The sequence below is a fragment of the Kryptolebias marmoratus genome, linkage group LG12 (assembly GCF_001649575.2).
Source record: "Kryptolebias marmoratus isolate JLee-2015 linkage group LG12, ASM164957v2, whole genome shotgun sequence".
In the NCBI taxonomy this organism is placed as follows: Eukaryota; Metazoa; Chordata; class Actinopteri; order Cyprinodontiformes; family Rivulidae; genus Kryptolebias; species Kryptolebias marmoratus.
In genome coordinates this window covers 12,961,657-12,978,487 of record NC_051441.1, presented here as the reverse complement: position 1 = coordinate 12,978,487, position 16,831 = coordinate 12,961,657, and the positions used below count along the sequence as shown (strand labels likewise).

Here is a 16,831-nt window from a genome sequence, read left to right as displayed (position 1 = left end):
AGTGTGTATACATACCAGCTTAAGGATGATATTTTTGCTTGTATGTGGTACTTAAAAAAAGCAATTTCAAAGAAGGCAATGAAAAACATATGCTCAAGGACTTTGTTCAAAATCCTAGCAAAAACAAAAAAGGATTTAAAAGCCTTTTTGAAGAAATGCATATCACCTGTTGTCTTTGATGCCAGAGTTTTAGACAAAGGTCATCTTATGTTGAGAAATGACAGTTATAGCCATTTCTGTCAGACCTTGAAAATATTGTGATGTGCAATCTCACGCTCAAAGTATGTGGTGTGATTGGCTCTCAGCTTCTGTCACATCAAATTTTAGCTCAGTATCTGTAAAATTGGCTGAGTTATAGCTATTTTTGTGTCTTTTAGAGTAAGTTGGTTTTTCATTTACAGATGGACATCCAATCATTACTTTCTGCAAGTTTCATTAAAATTCGTCCAGAGGTTTGCTCCCTTTGGCGGTGGATGATAACAAACTTTACTGTACAATGCAACATACACTCACTGACGAACAAAATTTTAAGCACCCAGGCAGAGTGGTGAAAATTAAATAAAACTGTTTGTGTGACTGTAATTCATTGATTACAGTATTAGATCAAATGGATATTGGAATTGGCAGTACAAGCACTCTGCTGGTCCCGTGTCAGTAGGTTGTGGCTCCCCTCGGGCCTGGATACAAGTGGCAGTCTGGTGTGGAACAAAATCATCTAGTCATTGTATCCTTTCCTGCGGCAAGTCGACCCACAGCTTTTGTAAATGACCCTTGAGATCATGCAGATCGGCTCTGGGTCAGAGTTGACATATGAGCTGATTCTGCACATGTTTGATTGGGGAAAGATCAGGAGGCCTGACTGACCAAGAGAGGGTCTCAACATGATGCAGGCAGTACATAGATACATGTACTGTGTGTGGATGAGCATTGCCTTATTGAAACACTTTACTAGGGTGTTGTCATAAGTATTTAAGATGTTAAAGTTTCATTGTTTTATTGGTTTTACATAGTTTTAGACCTGGGACTGTTTGATTTCACCAAACTTAGATGGATTGCTCTTCTTAACCTACAACCCTTTTTCTCCTCCTCCTGTTATCATGTTATGATGACCTGTTATGATTCCTTGAACAAGTTAGGATAGGTCTGTGAGCTATACAAAACATGTTCATTAAATTTATTACACTAAATCATTCTCAGATATTTAGATTTACGCTGATGAGTTCTGCCTGTTTTAAGATCATGTGAGAATGAGCGGTTTTAGGGCTACGTCACTTTTATGCAAATGAGCTGCTGTTGGCCACACCCTCTAACTCAGTGTCCCGTCTCAAAACATAAAAGCTCTCTGAAGGATTAAACGCTGCAGATATGACACACATTTTTATCATTATTCATCTGATGATTCTGACTTTGGGACAGGGACACTTAGCGGTTCCAAACTGACTATTGTCAAGTTGGACAGCAGCAATCATCGGTCCAAACCCTGACTGATAGCAGGTCAGGACAGCGGCAATATAAACACACGTTCTATATTGCAGCCGACAACAAAACATTTCTTTTTCAGCAGACAGTGTTTAGCAGTAAAAGTGGGTGGAGCGCCACTGAAAAAACGGATGGGTGCTTGGACTGTTTCTAGATGCAGTAGATACCCAAATGGAAGTACAAAAACATGCAAAAGGTGAATTTTGCATAATAGGTCCCCTTTAAGTGCACATGGGATGCCTGGTTAAACTTCTAACCGATTCACTAAACACTTATGTAAAAGAAATTTGTGCTATTCAGTATCTTTTGGCCTAACCTTGTCAATGCAGTACTGGTTGCTTAACTGGGCGATCAATTAATAAATCCAGGGCACTGTTTGCCAGTTTTGTCTAAAATCCATTATCCTGTCTAAAGATTAGCAGCTAAACTATAAATGATAACTCCTTGGCTCCATACCAAACTGTACATTACCTAGCTCTCTATAAAGTAGAGTCACTTTCATAATCAAAGTGGCACATTGCAACATGTGGTCATAGAGAGGAAAAAGAACATCTTTGTGACACACTGCGACTTGTATTGCTACACTGTTCATTTAATATTTGGGGTTTCACTCAGCAGCATCGGAATTTCAGATAACACATCTCTACCAACATTTTGTAGGGGAGACATGATGTAACTTTTACTATAAATGTGTAATGTAACTTGGGAATGTAGAAAAATGTTACTGAGGACATTATCCTCCACTAAAGCTGTACTACTATGATTAGCAAAGGCAATTTACACACAGCTTTTTGTTTTTGCTGGGGTGGAAATACTGGGTAGGTCTTGCTTTTAAAAAGATACCGTGTTAATGTCATACCACTGCTATCAATTCTCCCTGTTCCCAGGGGAGATTTTGACTGAGACAAATATACTAAGTGCACAGTTAGGTCAAATATAGAAAGATTGCAAGATGTGATACATTATACTGGAGTTGTCTTGCCATAAACTAAAAACTGCTTTATCTTTTTTTTTCTTGTGTTTTAAATTTTTTACCTTAAAGAAATGGTTCTGGTCTTCTGAAGTGGGGTTCTGTGTAAAGGTTATATACAATTGGTATATATGTTGTTGACAGTTCCTTGTACCACTGTAGTGGTCAATGTCAGTTATTTTCTGAGCAGATTTCAAAGTTAATGTGTGTGTGTGTGTATATATGGTGCAGTTTAGGGCACCTCCTGCAGGAATGCCATGATATTTCTGCTGAAATGCAAAATTAGCTGCAGTGTTATGGTTTATAAAATAGCATTCACATGAACTGCTACAGAATGTTAAAAACTAGAATATAAGACAGCAGTAATTCACCCCGTCTTGGCCCCATTTGGACTAGTTTGTCAAGCCGGTCAGAAAAACTCAGGTCAGTTAAAAGTGTATCTACAACAGGTTGTTAACTTTTTATAATATTTTCAAAGATGTCAGCTTTAAAATTATTAACTTTCCGTTTATGCTTGTATTGTCAGTTATCTCATTTTTTCAAAGCATGATTTTCAACATAACGCAACAGTGAAGGAGGAAACAGTCAGAAACTGAATCCTACTTTGTTTTTTTTAATTTTTTTTTATTTTTAAACTTTTGTCAGAAGTGCATCAGTGTTAAGAACATTCCTTGTCCCTCTGAGGCAAGTGTTGCTGCATGTCCCATATTTCTAATTATGTAATCATATTCCTAAACACGGACTCATGCAGACATCCTGCGTCTCCATCGTGTGAACCCTCTGGGTTTCACTATGTGGAGCAACAAATCAGATCATGTCTCATGTCGAGGGGATGCGCCTCAGAGACAAGAGCAAGACAAGGAATTGCAAAGGAGTGTCCCATAATAGGTTGGTGGACTACATTGAGACTGAATTTCTCACACGAGAGAGAGAAGTGAAACAGGTGAAAAGCTAAATATATTTTCTTGTAAATGTAAGAATATTCTGTGCAATTGTTCCCATCATGTTAGTCACAACTCTGCTTACAAAGATGGCAGGTAATCTAATTTATCTGATCTTGATTCATTACAAAAAACAATTTGAAGACTGAAAAGATTTGCAGAAACACAAGAAGTTCTAATTATGTTCGGCTGTAATCACATGCAGAAATACAACTGGAATAAATCATTTTCCAAAAATATATTTTAAATCCATTTAGAAACATGTAGTCACTATATCTGTTGAGCCATTTTATACTGTAAATATTTATTATGGCAATATAAAACTAAAAATGTTCAGTGAGAATTAAGATAAATGCAACCAAATGTGTTCAAATACGTAGATCTGTCACACTCTTTAAAACACATAAGAAAATGTTTTTTATTATTCAAAAACATTAATTTAGCAGCAAATGATCTGTTTTTTGGCTTGTGTAGAAGCTGAATAAGCTATTTTTAATTACTGTTAAAGGAGTTGAAAATATCTAATCTGTAGTAAAATAAATCCAAATGATTGATATGAAACCTGATGGTTTATAATGAAAACCTAATATATTTTGGCAGCCTACATCTTTTTTTCGAGATCACGCAAACTAAACACAACACACATCCTTCCTTTGCCTCAAGACAAAACAATTAAATCTGTCTAAGTGTGATAGATGCAGCACAATGTATCATTTTGCAGGATTTGTGCATCACAATTCTCGGCAATAATAAGCAGACTGAAAAAGAAGATGAACTTGATTCTTTGCTTGCAATCTCTGGGGAACATGGACCAAAATAAACTGTAATGAGTTCAATTCTTTGTCGTAATTAGAAAGAAATCTGTTTTTGGAGCACATGAAAGACTTTTGGCCTCTTTCTCAGAGAAACAGGGATTTTTTTATGTGTGTGACACATGAGATGTGGGTTGAAAGATATGATGTATAGCTTTAGAAATGTACTGTACCAGTGCTATCTTTACTTGTGGATTTGCCCGAATGCGTGCTTGCAAACTGTTAAACAAGGTTATGCATATTTTTGAGTGTGTCTGTGTGTTTATGCATGGATTTCTGAGAGAGCATATGCTCATTTTAATGTGAATCGCTGTTCAGTATGTGTGCATAAGTGTGTTTTTCTTTGCTACAAAGCAGGCACAAGAACAATGTTTGTCATGATGCAATCGGCATCTAATCCACCCCATATGCAAATGCTTGACTGCTATTCAAATTGCATGCAGATGGCTTAGAAAGCTTTGGTTTTGGCAGGAATGGTGTCATAAGGAAAAAAAAATGTCTAAAGAGACAATCTGCTGTCAGCATTTGGGTGATTAATGATGCACTTTGTCTGTAGAAAAGATTCTCTTGAGGCTGAAAAGATATTGTCAGGTGCTTATTTTACACTATAAGTATCAACCTAATCTTGATGACTTTGTAGGCTTATGAGGTGAAGAACAAGAATGATTACACAGTATCATGCAACAGGCTAAAAGAAAGAATTCTGGGGAATTGTAGGTGTGGTGTGATGAATCCCGTGCTGAATTTCATTAGTTTCAATAAATTTTTGAAGGATGTTTTTGTTCTCCCCTCAAGATATACAGTATTTATTTTACTCGAAGAAACACTTGGTGACATGATGAATCATATTTATGACAGTGGGCTTTTTTCATAAATCTCTTTTATGTTTTATTTTTTTTCTCCTCAGATCCAAGGAATCATCCAGTTGAGTCAAGCACAAGCAAATCCCACAGAGAGAGAGAGCGAGTATGAAGACGAGTTGTGCCCCCTGAACTTCCAGTTCAATAACTTATGACATAACATGGGTCTGCTGCTAATCACAAGGATGCTGAGACTGTCTCTGTGAAGGCTTCACCCAACCCAGACCCAATTCTTTTTTGGATTTTTTTCCCCCTGAGCCTTTGTTGTTTCCCTGTCTCTTGCAAACACATTCCCTTATATCTTTGCCCTAATTATAGCCTCCATTCAACATCATTTCTTTTCACTGACATTATGCAGGGCGCTTCTAAAGCCTCTACTCTCCTCCCTATTTTTCTTCCCTGCCTACTATTCTTTTCCTGTTTCCCCAACATGGCCAGTGGGGACTGCTGGCTTATTGAGGGGGACAAAGGCTATGTTTGGCTAGCTATATGCAGTCAGAACCAGCCTCCCTATGAGACTATACCCCAGCACATCAACAACACAGTCCATGACTTGAGACTGAACGAGAACAAGCTGAAAGCAGTGCTTTTCAGTAACATGTACCGCTTCACAAACCTGACTGACCTGAACCTCACCAAGAATGAAATCAGCTATGTGGAGGATGGAGCCTTTGCAGCACAAGCCAATCTACAGGTGAAATCTTATTTGCTAAAATTTACTTTGGAAAGTAATTTGTGCATCTAAGTGGAAGATTTGTAGGCACCAAAAATAAAGCAAGGGTGCTGTCAACAACATTTTAATGTTTTGATTTATTTCATAAACAGTCTTTATTTAGAACAAAAGCATCAAATGCATGATCAATTCAATTAAACTAACATCAAACGTGTAAATTACATTTTCTATGTATTCAGAGTTTTTAATAACGTGATACAGCTACCACAACACTTGTTTTTTGCATTTCAGGTTCTTCAACTGGGCTACAACAAGTTGACAAATTTAACTGAAGCTATGATGAGAGGGCTTGGGCGCCTGCAGAACCTGTTCTTGCAGCACAACCTGATTGAAGTTATTGCCAGCAATGCATTCTGGGAGTGCCCCAGCCTCAGCAGCATTGACTTGACATCCAACAAACTTACTCGCATTGACCCGTCCACATTCACAGTTCTCAGTCGTCTGTTGGTGTGTGAGCTGGCTGCAAATCCCTTCCACTGTGGCTGCGACCTTTACGGCTTCCTGACCTGGTTAGAGTACTTCAACAACGTGTCGCACACCTACGACCGCCTTCAGTGCGAGACACCCAGGGAAATGTTTGGCTACCCTTTACTAAGTCCCTATGCTTCTGGCCATGGTGGTCGAAATGCCAAAAACATTTTGTACCATCACTGCAGGGATGGTGTGATGATCCCAGGAATGACATCTCTCCCACCAGATCTAGACGGTCCCTCTGGGATCGGACCAGAGTTTGGTGGGGTGGGACCTTATTACCTCCAACCCACCAGCTCGCCCTCATCTGCTGATGATGGTGTCAGCCCCAGCATAAAGCTTCATCATGTTTCGTTTTCAACAGCATCGCTCATTGTGAAGATTCCAAAACCTTTTAGCAAAATGTATATCCTCACACAGTACAATAACACATTTGTGTCTGATGTCATGAATTTGAAAAACAAGAAGGAGTTGATTAAGCTCCAGAAGCTCAAGCCTAACAACAACTACACCTTCTGTGTAGCCTCCATCCGCAACTCCCAGCGTTATAACCACACCTGTCTCCAGTTTTCCACTCGGGGTCAAAATTCGGATGATTTGGTCCCCACGCCTTCAACCACTACACACTACATAATGACCATTGTAGGCTGCCTTTTCGGCATGCTTATTATTTTAGGAATTGTCTACTATTGTCTACGCAAGAAACGAATGCATGATGAGAAGAAGAAGTCTATCTGTGTCAAGAAAACCATACTGGAAATGCGTTATGGGCCAGAGGTGGCAGCAGCAGTAGCAAATGATCCATCAGCGGTTCATAAGCTTCAGGAGCAGTCCAGAGAACACCATCAGTATCAGCACCACCATGGAGGAAAGCTGTCCACCTCCTCAAGCTCTGGCATGCTCCACTCAGCCAACACCACCTCTTCAAGGCTCTCTTCTATCCCTCAAGTGGAAAAGATGGCTAGTGCTTTCTCAGAAGCCATGGCTACAAGTAAAGGAAACTATATGGATGTGAGAACTGGAGGAGCGGGGATGGACAGAGTGGGAGATGGTGGGCATGGAGTGAGGAGGGGGGACGACCTGAGGGACGATGATGGAACTGATCTTGGCGATGACTCGGATGATGATGGACATGGCTCTGCCTCAGAGATCTCCACGATTGCCATGGAGGTGGACAAAGTTAACCAGATCATCAACAACTGCATTGATGCTCTGAAACTGGATGCAGCAGCAGTTGCTGCTTCAGGCACCTCGACTAACCCCACTGCTTCCTCTAATCCCACATCCCCACCACCCACCAGCACATCCTCTCTTACACGTGGCCTAATCCCCCTCTCCTCTGGAGTGACAGAGTCATGCCAGAGTCATGCTCCCAACAAAATCCCACCGCCTCCACCACTTCCATTAAATACCCCACTCTCTGAGCGCCCAGGGATCAGTGGTGGTGGCTTTGTTGTTTCTCCCCCTTACAGACACCCTCCTCCAGCCACTGCTGTGCGTCCCATTCAGAGGCAAATGAGTGCAGATGCAGCTGTTGTGATGGCAAATGCTGTCAAGAAGCAGAGCAGCACCACATCTTGTGGCTCTATGGGTCGAGACAGAGATAGAGGAGCAGCTAGGGTGTACAGCCTGGATGTTCCTGAACCGAGAAGTCCAGATGGCTGTAATCAGCAACAGCTGCAGTTCCCAGACCGAGCCAGTCCTGTGGGCTGTGGGGAGCCTCTGGAGAGGCTACCTTTAGTGGGGAGTGGAGGCTGTGGTGGAGGGGGTGGCGGCGGTTGCGACAGTGGTGGTGTTGGTGCCCAACATCAGGACAGCCAGAAGTCACATCACTACCATCAGCAACAACAAATACAGCAGCAGCAGCAGCAGCTAGAGGTGCAGCAGGACTACCACTGCTCGGAGCACCGCCACTCCGTCCCAGCTCTCTACTACCAAGGGTCACACCAGGGCTCCCCGGCCCAAAGAGTTTCTTTTCTAAAACCTTTGACGCGCTCCCGCAGGGACGCAGCATCCTATTCCCAGCTTTCCCCTGCTCGTCACCACTCCAGTTACTCTGGATACTCCTCTAGTCCAGAGTACTCCTCAGAGAGTTCACTGCGGATCTGGGAGCGTTTTCGTCCATACCGAAAAGGCCCGCGTGACGAGTCCTGTTATGTGACCGCTGGAAATGCTCTTCGAAAGAAGGTGCAGTTTGCTAAAGGGGAGGACCTACATGACATTCTTGATTATTGGAAGGGTGTATCTGCTCAGCAGAAGTTGTGACTGGGGACCAGAGTGGAGCAGCTTGTGTAAAAGAGTTTTGGCACTTCTTTTCCTGATCAGCCCAAGGGCCAGTGAAACCATTTGAAGTTTATAAGGAGGAAAATGTAGGTCAAATTTTGCCTTTGGGGATTTTTTTTCCTTTTTCTGGCATGCTAGGTGTATAGAATATTGTGCTTAAAGCAAGAACTCTGAAACTGTGCCTGGGATCGGAGAGTCATTACAGTGTTTTGTTTTACACTTCTTAGTAGCACTTTTTCATTCCTATTTAATGTTGAGGATTTTATTTAATATACAGGGAACAAATGCCAACTTTGTAATTTATTACTTTTTAATGTGATCATGTTCTGTGATCCTTTTAATTTTTATTTTTATTTTTTTATTATTTTATCAGTGCCATGTTTCATCTCAAGCTTAAAGCTTGTTTGATCCAAGGTGTGTCCTGTTGTGTGTTGGATTCTACATCCATTTGCAGCTTCTAAAAGAAGGGAGACTATGACAGGATGGAATAATTGACAAGAGTTAATTAATTTACAGTCAAACCTGTTTCTTTGTCCCTCTAAGACACATTTTAAGGCTGAGGGTTTTTGCATCTCCAAAGCATTTGCTTAAAAAAAAGAAAGCAAAAAATCTGTCAACAAATGAGCGATAAGAAAAAAAGTCAAACAAGGTTTAGGTTGTGTAACAGGAAAAGATTGATAAGCAACAAAGATTAAGAAGAAGAAGCAGGGTTTCTTTCCAAAGTGTTAAACATGTGTTTCCAAACACCATTTTACATGGTAAAAAATTAGTAAAAATGAGATATAGACTGATCAAATTTGTGATTATAATTTGAACCGGAATATGGGACAGTTTAGCTGAGATGATTTTTTCCTCCAAGGGAAAGCTCAGATCTCTTAAAGTGGGTTTTTTTGAGAAAGTTATGAACAAAATATATTTTACCTGTTACAGATAGCTCTTTCAAAACCTGCAGCTTGGAGAAATTAACATTAATTCTGACTGAATAGATGAGCTAATGGCTAACATGAGTGGGTCATATCTCATTTTGCTGCTGTCTTAAAATTCTAGTTTTTAAACTTTCTGCAGTTTATTTAAATGCTATTTGTGACCCATGCTGGCAAAAGGAGTCCTAATGAAGGATTTCTTTTTTCATTTTGAGTTAATATTATTTTCAAATTCTCCATTTCAAAAGCTTGAAAATTACATTTAGTTTGTTTGAACTTTTACACAACCACCTGTTTTGCATTACATATTTATTTCAGAATAAATATTACATTATCCCTGACAGAAGTACCCTAGGCTGAACAAAAAGTGTTTGTACTGCCACTGTTTGTACTTGCACATAAAACACAAAATTATATGTAAATAACTGCTAAGTGAAACTAACAGCAGTGTAAAGGTTTATAAAGCAAAATTTGGATAAACTGAAGTAACATTTTGGACACTGAAGTTGTTTTAAAGTGGCAGCAATCCACTGGGGGCTTGGCCCCCGCTTGGACTAGCTGTTAGCTCATAAATCCAGAACTATCTACATTAGGTAAGATATTCATTGTTCATAACCTTTCTCCAAAACCACACCTCAAAAGTTTTGTACTGTCACTACAAGTGATACTTTTATAAAATTGTTCTTAAAGATAATTTATTTGTGTACTAAATAGAGTGATTAATCAGCTTATTCAGTATATCTGAACAAAATTATGCAAGAAAAGTAATATACAGTACACTGTATGTGGCATTGGCCAGGGGAAACCAAAAGCAAAAGAAAGAGATAGAGGGTTCTGAAAGAACAACAATCAAAATGATACAAATATTTGTGTCTTGAGTGAATGTAAGTGAACTAAAAACTCGTTATATGGAGATTCGTTGTCATTGTTTAAAACAAGTACTACGGTACATTCCAAATCCTTTCTCTAACATTAAAAATGAATGAGGCACAGTGGAGAAAGGACACTTTTAATTACTGCCAATGTGTCTGCTCGTTTCTGGAAATCGATGCTATTGTTGTCTATAATTGATAACCTAATTAACTAACTTGTGACAGGCATGTCCACTTGCACTTTATGCCTCATAATTGTGTGTGTAACTGTTTGGTACACAGTGGTCATTGTAAGCAGGTGTTGGCATGCCTTGTCAGATTATCTTGTATATGCCCAAACTGACATAAATTATTATTTGTTGATATTTTGCCCTGTGACTGGTTGTCTGAGTCTGAACAATGCTAGACTATTAATGGCATGTACAAATGTACAGATGTCATACATGTTCATTGTATTTTCCCCATAGTCTGGACGTCACAGAAAGGTGACGATCCATAAATCTACAGCGCTTCTCGCTAACACAATCATTATCTTATCCTTTATTTTTTTTCTTGGCATAGAAACATTAAGACCTTTCTTGCTTTTTCTTTTGAAGTTATCTAGTTGTCATATCCCTGTATGATGTGTTATCAGCATTCAGACTTGCAGTCATCAGAGAAATCCAATCCTCAAAATATGAATGTTTAATTTGTGGCCATGCCTGCCCATTTTACTTCAAAGCTGTCATGTTAAAAAGAACATTTAAAAAAAAAATTCCAATACTTTTCAGCCCTTCACCACCTCCCCTGCTACCACAGACCCTATGAGGTGACAATGTGAGTAGGATACTGAACGCAGCCTGCTCTGACGCATTAAAATGGAAGCAGAAGTATTATTTTTCAGGCAGGACATGGGCCCATGACACATATCAGCGTTTTAGTTTTTATTTTACTCTTTTTGCTTCAGTTGTTGATTTTTAGCATGTCATTTAATCTCATGAATGAATGCAAGTTGAGCAAGATGTATGCAAAAGTGTGCTGGTGTAACTCAAATGTTTTCTTCTTCATTTTTGTATTCGTTAAACACCTTTTCCTGTTTTTTACTTCCCATTTTATAAAAATGTGTGGATACATTTGGGGTCAGAGGTCACATCTTTTAGATTCAGCTCACTGTGGTATTTTAGCACTAGGATATTTGAAGTATGCCACTATCCACCTTAAAGATCTTTTGTTTCTGCTACTTTTCTGTCATCTAAAATACCTTTTTTCTTTTTAAATGAATCTAAACAACTTTCACCAAATCTAGCAAGTTTTGGACTTTGATTTGTATTTTTCTAGAATCATTTATAAGCATCGAACCTGACAGAAGAAACCCGGTGCATTCGACCCATAAAAGTCTCAACTGCCATTACAAGTTTACAGAAATCGACACAGAGGATGAGTTTAATACAGTTCGATCATCATTCCAGGAGCCATTCATCTTCATCTACCTGACAAAATATACACAAATGTGACAAAAAAAAATCCTGTTTGTTACAATTTTCATGGATGACTTCCTTTTCTCATGTTTCTATTTTTATATGCATAATTAGCTCATTAATGTGGTTTTCAGGAAATAGACTTTCAGGTGATAGACGTTCAGCTGCTCTTCTGCTCAGACTTTGTTGAAAATATTTGTTTGAACGGACAACTGAGAGCACTTTAAACTCCATGCGAGTGGATTGGATTTTCAAGAATATTTTCAAGAAATGGTGGCCTGGGATTCTGTGATTTCTATCATTGTTTACTTTCAAGCTGTTGCAAAAAAACAAACAGAGCCAGTATACAATTTCCAAATATTATTCACAATGGAATAAAAAAAATCAACAACAGAAAACATAATAAATATAATTTTAAGTAGCTGATATGTTCGTAATGTATGACTCTGAACATAAAAGTTGCTCTGATGTTTATTAAATGTCACAAAAACTGTATTTGGTGTTTCAAACTCAAAGGTGGAAGGGAAATTTACTAAAATTGTCCTTTTGTTGGAGAATTAGAAATGCAGAATACAAGCATTACAAGCAGATGCAACTCTAAAACCTCTCAGCGAAACATTAACAGGAGGTATGTACCTGTTTTGTCCCTGAAAAATCACATGAAAGAGAGAAAAAAGGAAGAAAAAACAGCTCAGCCCACGTCCTCACAAACCTCAGGAGAGATGCCTGCTAGGAGATGGATGGTCCTTTTTGTAGCACCATCCCTCCTGTTTGTTTCAACGCCACAGGAAAGTGAGACGTGAGAAAACCGTCTATTGTGCCATTAATGTTTAATCTTTTTGTTGGAGACTGGCTTGGGTTGCTTAACTTTGTCTGTACATCCCTAAAAAACTACAAGACATTTATCAGTTTTAGGCTTACTACTGTTATCTTTATTTAAGTACACTCAAAAAAACAAAAAAAGAACAAGAAACAGAATTTATTGACTCAGTATTTTTTACATCATGTAAAAATACTAAGTTTAGATTTGCAAAATGTCTAATTCTTAGTGATGGAATGTGACAAACCCATTAAATTAGTAACATATTGAGCAAAAGAAAAACATTTAACAGTTTTTGTATTGATTTCTTTCAGAAACAAGCTTTGTTGTTTTCTCAAATTAACATATATGAGTTGCGTCAACCTCTTCTTCAACTTAACTGAGTTGTTTAAATTGGATTTCAGTCACTTGTTGGACAAACCAGTATATATATTTTTGCTGAATCTAATTATGAGTTTTGTTGTTTCAGTTAGATATTTTTTATGCCTTCATCAAGGCTAACACAAGCAGCACAAAGTACTTATTTGTACAACAAGATTGATTTTTGTTTTACTGGAATGTCTGACTCATACAGCGTGAATTCAAACAAATTTACGATCTCTTTAAGGATAAAACATTCAGAAGGGAACATGAACCTGACTCGCCCAGTTAAAAGAAAGCAGAGTCAGTCTTAGTAAGGAGAAAAAAATAATTAAATGCTAAAAATCTATGTTAAATGAAGCTCAGAAAAATAAATCAAAGCAGAGTAATGTGAAAGAAAACCATAAAATTGTGTAACATTATTTTTTGTGTAATTATTTAACAATTTTTTGAGTGTATTCAAAGGCCAGTTCAAATTGAGCTTATTTCTCAAATAAGAGATTATTATCTCAAGTGAAATGCTTTAATTTTGTACATTTTATTCATGTGAGTAATCTTTACATCGCTTCCAGTCAAAGCGAAGAAGCTCCTTGATGAGTAATCGTCCTCATTTCCAGGTAATCGGTGGATGTTTCCACAGGTGTGATGTATCAGAGCGACTTTATTTAACATCTACCGCCCTCCAGTCTCCTTTGCTCTTTCTCTTCTCCATACAGGAAGAGCAGACGATGAAAAAGCAGTGAACAAATGTGAGTCAGGATGATTCACGCCTCGACTAAGCTAAAATGACTCGTTTTCCTGTGAGGCAGGTACTGTGCAAGGTCCTCAGACGAAAGGGCAGCGAGCAGGGCTGTGGCTGAATGCAGACATCTGTGATGGAAGACGCGGAATTGTGGCGTCACTAAACCTTTCCATCGCTCCAGATCAACTCTTACACTCGAATGTGTTTGCATGACTGGCGTTAGGACAGATTCAGGAGTGCCAACAGTTAAAAGCAACTCTGCTTTAAAGCTTTCAGCGTCACATCTTCGTTCGCGCCTAATTATAAAACAGGTGCCAGCGCTGACAGTTGGTCTCAAACCCTTTCATTCGATATCTTTAGTCTTTTTCGTCTGTTAAGTCTCTTAGCTTTCTGTGAGGGAAATTAGCCTGAGTGGATAATGTGCCATATTTGATTAGTGAAAACTGTGTCTTTTCATAATAGCCACAGGAAGGCTTGTGGAATAAATTTGACACATGCCTTTTTTTTTGTGCGTGTGTCTGTTTCTCGGATGTGAAACTGTATTCAGCTGAGACGAGTGAAACGTGTCCTGAATCGGCTGATTTCTTGGTCATCGTTCTTCATAAGGGCTGAGCACTGCCGTTGCTTTCTTTTCGACTGCCAAGCACTAAAAAAGAACCCATTTTGCCAAAAGCGCTCGCTTCCTTTTAGCATTATCGTAAGAATGTAACGGGCTCTATGTGTTCCCTCTGAATAATCGGGCTTCTGAGCAGAAGAGCAATTGAAAATCCCGTCACTGAGCCAAGTTGGGCTAAAGGTTTGCCACCTGATTGGACCCAATTTCCAAAGACAGTACAAAAGACTTAATCTGTGAAATATCTGTGAATTTTGTATACAAGATTTAAAATAAAAAAACAATAATAATAATGTTAAATACTTCTATTAGTGTTTTTTTTACTCAGCCTGATCTCTTGATATGTCTGTGTGCTTTTTGAGTTTCAGTTGGTTAGTTGTTTAACTTGTTTTTGGGGGAATCCAGGGATCAACCTTAACTACTTGCAACGTGTCATAAAGGATTTAAGAACAGAGGAAGCTTAACTTAGTGTACTACATTAAAGAAAAAAAAAATGTTATATTTGCATGATTCCTGTATTTTTTGAGAGACAAAAAATATATTGTTGTGTACAAAGAGTGAACGTACATTGAAAACGAACAAACAAAAAAAAAATGTGGGGACTGAGATGTTGAGTACCTTATAATTTGAACATTAAGAGTTTTTTGCTGTTTCTCTTTCGCTGTTTTTCCTCTGTGTGTGTCTCTGCTGTTTTATATTTACATCCTTGCTAAATGACTCTCATCTGGATTATTGTATTGTACTCCAACACTTCAGTTATTCTACTCAGAGCCAGCGGCTGGGGGCAGTATACATTACAACAAAGGGGCTGATATAGTTTGTGTGCTTACATCCATTTGCTGAATAATTTATGCAGATTATTCTCTGTGGCCAATTTGAAAAAGCTGCCTTTCTGGCTCAAAACATGACCATTTTTTCTCTTAATTCAGCTTTTCCTTCTGATTAAAAACATATCACAACTTAAGGAGCGCGTCCTGAAGGGATGCTGGCTGGCTCACAGTGGATAATGTGATGGTCTGAACCTAATCTCAATCCATCAGTTAGAAGTCAGTGGTAAATTAATGCAGCATCAGCAGCTCCTCCCTGAGCTGCGACCTTCTTGTCGTTAGCTAAATAAATGATTTTCATTCCTCCTCCCCTTGTTATAGTGCAATGGTTCAGCTCTTTTGAAAGGTTCTGTGGAAATGTTATGAACTATCGCTATCCTACCTGTTGTAAATGTAAATGTAATTTGTGTGACCTCAGTTTGTAGAAACAGAGTTTAATTCTGACCAGATTGATAAGATAACACTACTATGAGCGAGGCTAAAACCAAAAATGATTGCTGCCATCTTAAAACAACTTCAGTCTCAAAACTTTCAATGTCCTTCATGCTAATACTATTATATGAACTTTTACACAGCTGTCAATTTGCTATTAGATGGTGTTTTACATAAAATGTGATGGTTGGGCTGCGGTAGCTCGGTGGTCAGTGCCGCAGTCTTGTAATACTAAAGCTGCAGGTTGGAGCACAGGTTGCGTCAGGAAGGGCATCCAGCATAAAACAATCACCAAATCTTTCATGCAAGTTTCCTTGGTGTAGCAACAGGAGCAGCCGACAGAGCAACACAACACACACATAAAACATGATGGTTATTAGCAAACTGGGAACCCTTCCAGCAGGAATATCATAACAGTTCTGCTGGAATAATTGCGTCATGTGAAATTTATGGACATGTAAAGGTTAATAAAATAACATTTGCGTAAAGTTTTTTTTTTTTTAAATGGCAGCAAGCCATTTTAGACCGGATCTCGCTCAGACTACCTGTTAACTTGTCAATCCTGTCAGAATTAAACTCTGATATGCCAAACTGTGTCCATTCAAAGAACTATTTACAACCAGTAAGATATTAACTGTTTATTACATTCTCACAAAACTCCACTTCAAAGAACTAACCCATTGATTTTAAAGCCTGATTGTTTCCTAACCAACTAGTAATTGAATTTACCTCGTACTTTTATTTTTAATCAGTCTTTTATGATCTGTTTTTTTTTCTGATACTGAGTGTGATTCAACATGACTGAAGGCTTAAATTAGCTATTGTACTGCAGAGATCAACATTGATTGCCTCACAAAGTAAATTAAAGATAATAGAAAAAAAATGAACATGAAGAGATACATTCCTAGAGAAAGCCAACCAGACCTACATCCCATGACTTGTATGAAGTTCAGCTGATCCGTTAGTTATTTATGCATTGACAGCAAGCCATAAATTAAAGCCAGGTTTACTTTCTGCAGAGTTAATAACTGACATATGTGTGGTCCGGTCATTACCAAAACCTAAAGAGGCGTCTTTGTATCAGTTACAAAGAGAAAACCAAATGAACTGACCTTTGGGGAAATTCTAGTCATCAGCTTGTCAGAGTGGCCAGTGTTACATCAGGCGGCCTGTTTGTGGAGTTATTTTAATTATGGAAAACTGCACTGTAATCAGATAAGTCAATTCTTCTTTATT

The 16,831-nt window shown here is 38.5% G+C and overlaps 2 protein-coding genes across 2 annotated transcripts in view; one reads left to right on the top strand and one right to left on the bottom strand.

The window, feature by feature from the left end:
* The window catches only part of LOC108239315 (protein phosphatase 1 regulatory subunit 29), a 68,536-nt gene extending 56,291 nt beyond the window's left edge, over positions 1 to 12,245 (top strand). Inside the window, exons 3-4 of the mRNA XM_017421958.3 lie at positions 5,110 to 5,756; positions 6,027 to 12,245. Of these exons, the coding sequence (XP_017277447.1) occupies positions 5,415 to 5,756; positions 6,027 to 8,531 (2,847 nt within the window). The 5' untranslated portion in view covers positions 5,110 to 5,414 and the 3' untranslated portion in view covers positions 8,532 to 12,245. The remainder of the gene's footprint in view (positions 1 to 5,109; positions 5,757 to 6,026) is intronic.
* Positions 1 to 16,831, bottom strand: part of mapk8ip3 (mitogen-activated protein kinase 8 interacting protein 3) — a gene marked incomplete in the record, with an annotated part of 1,049,817 nt that overhangs the window by 640,560 nt on the left and 392,426 nt on the right.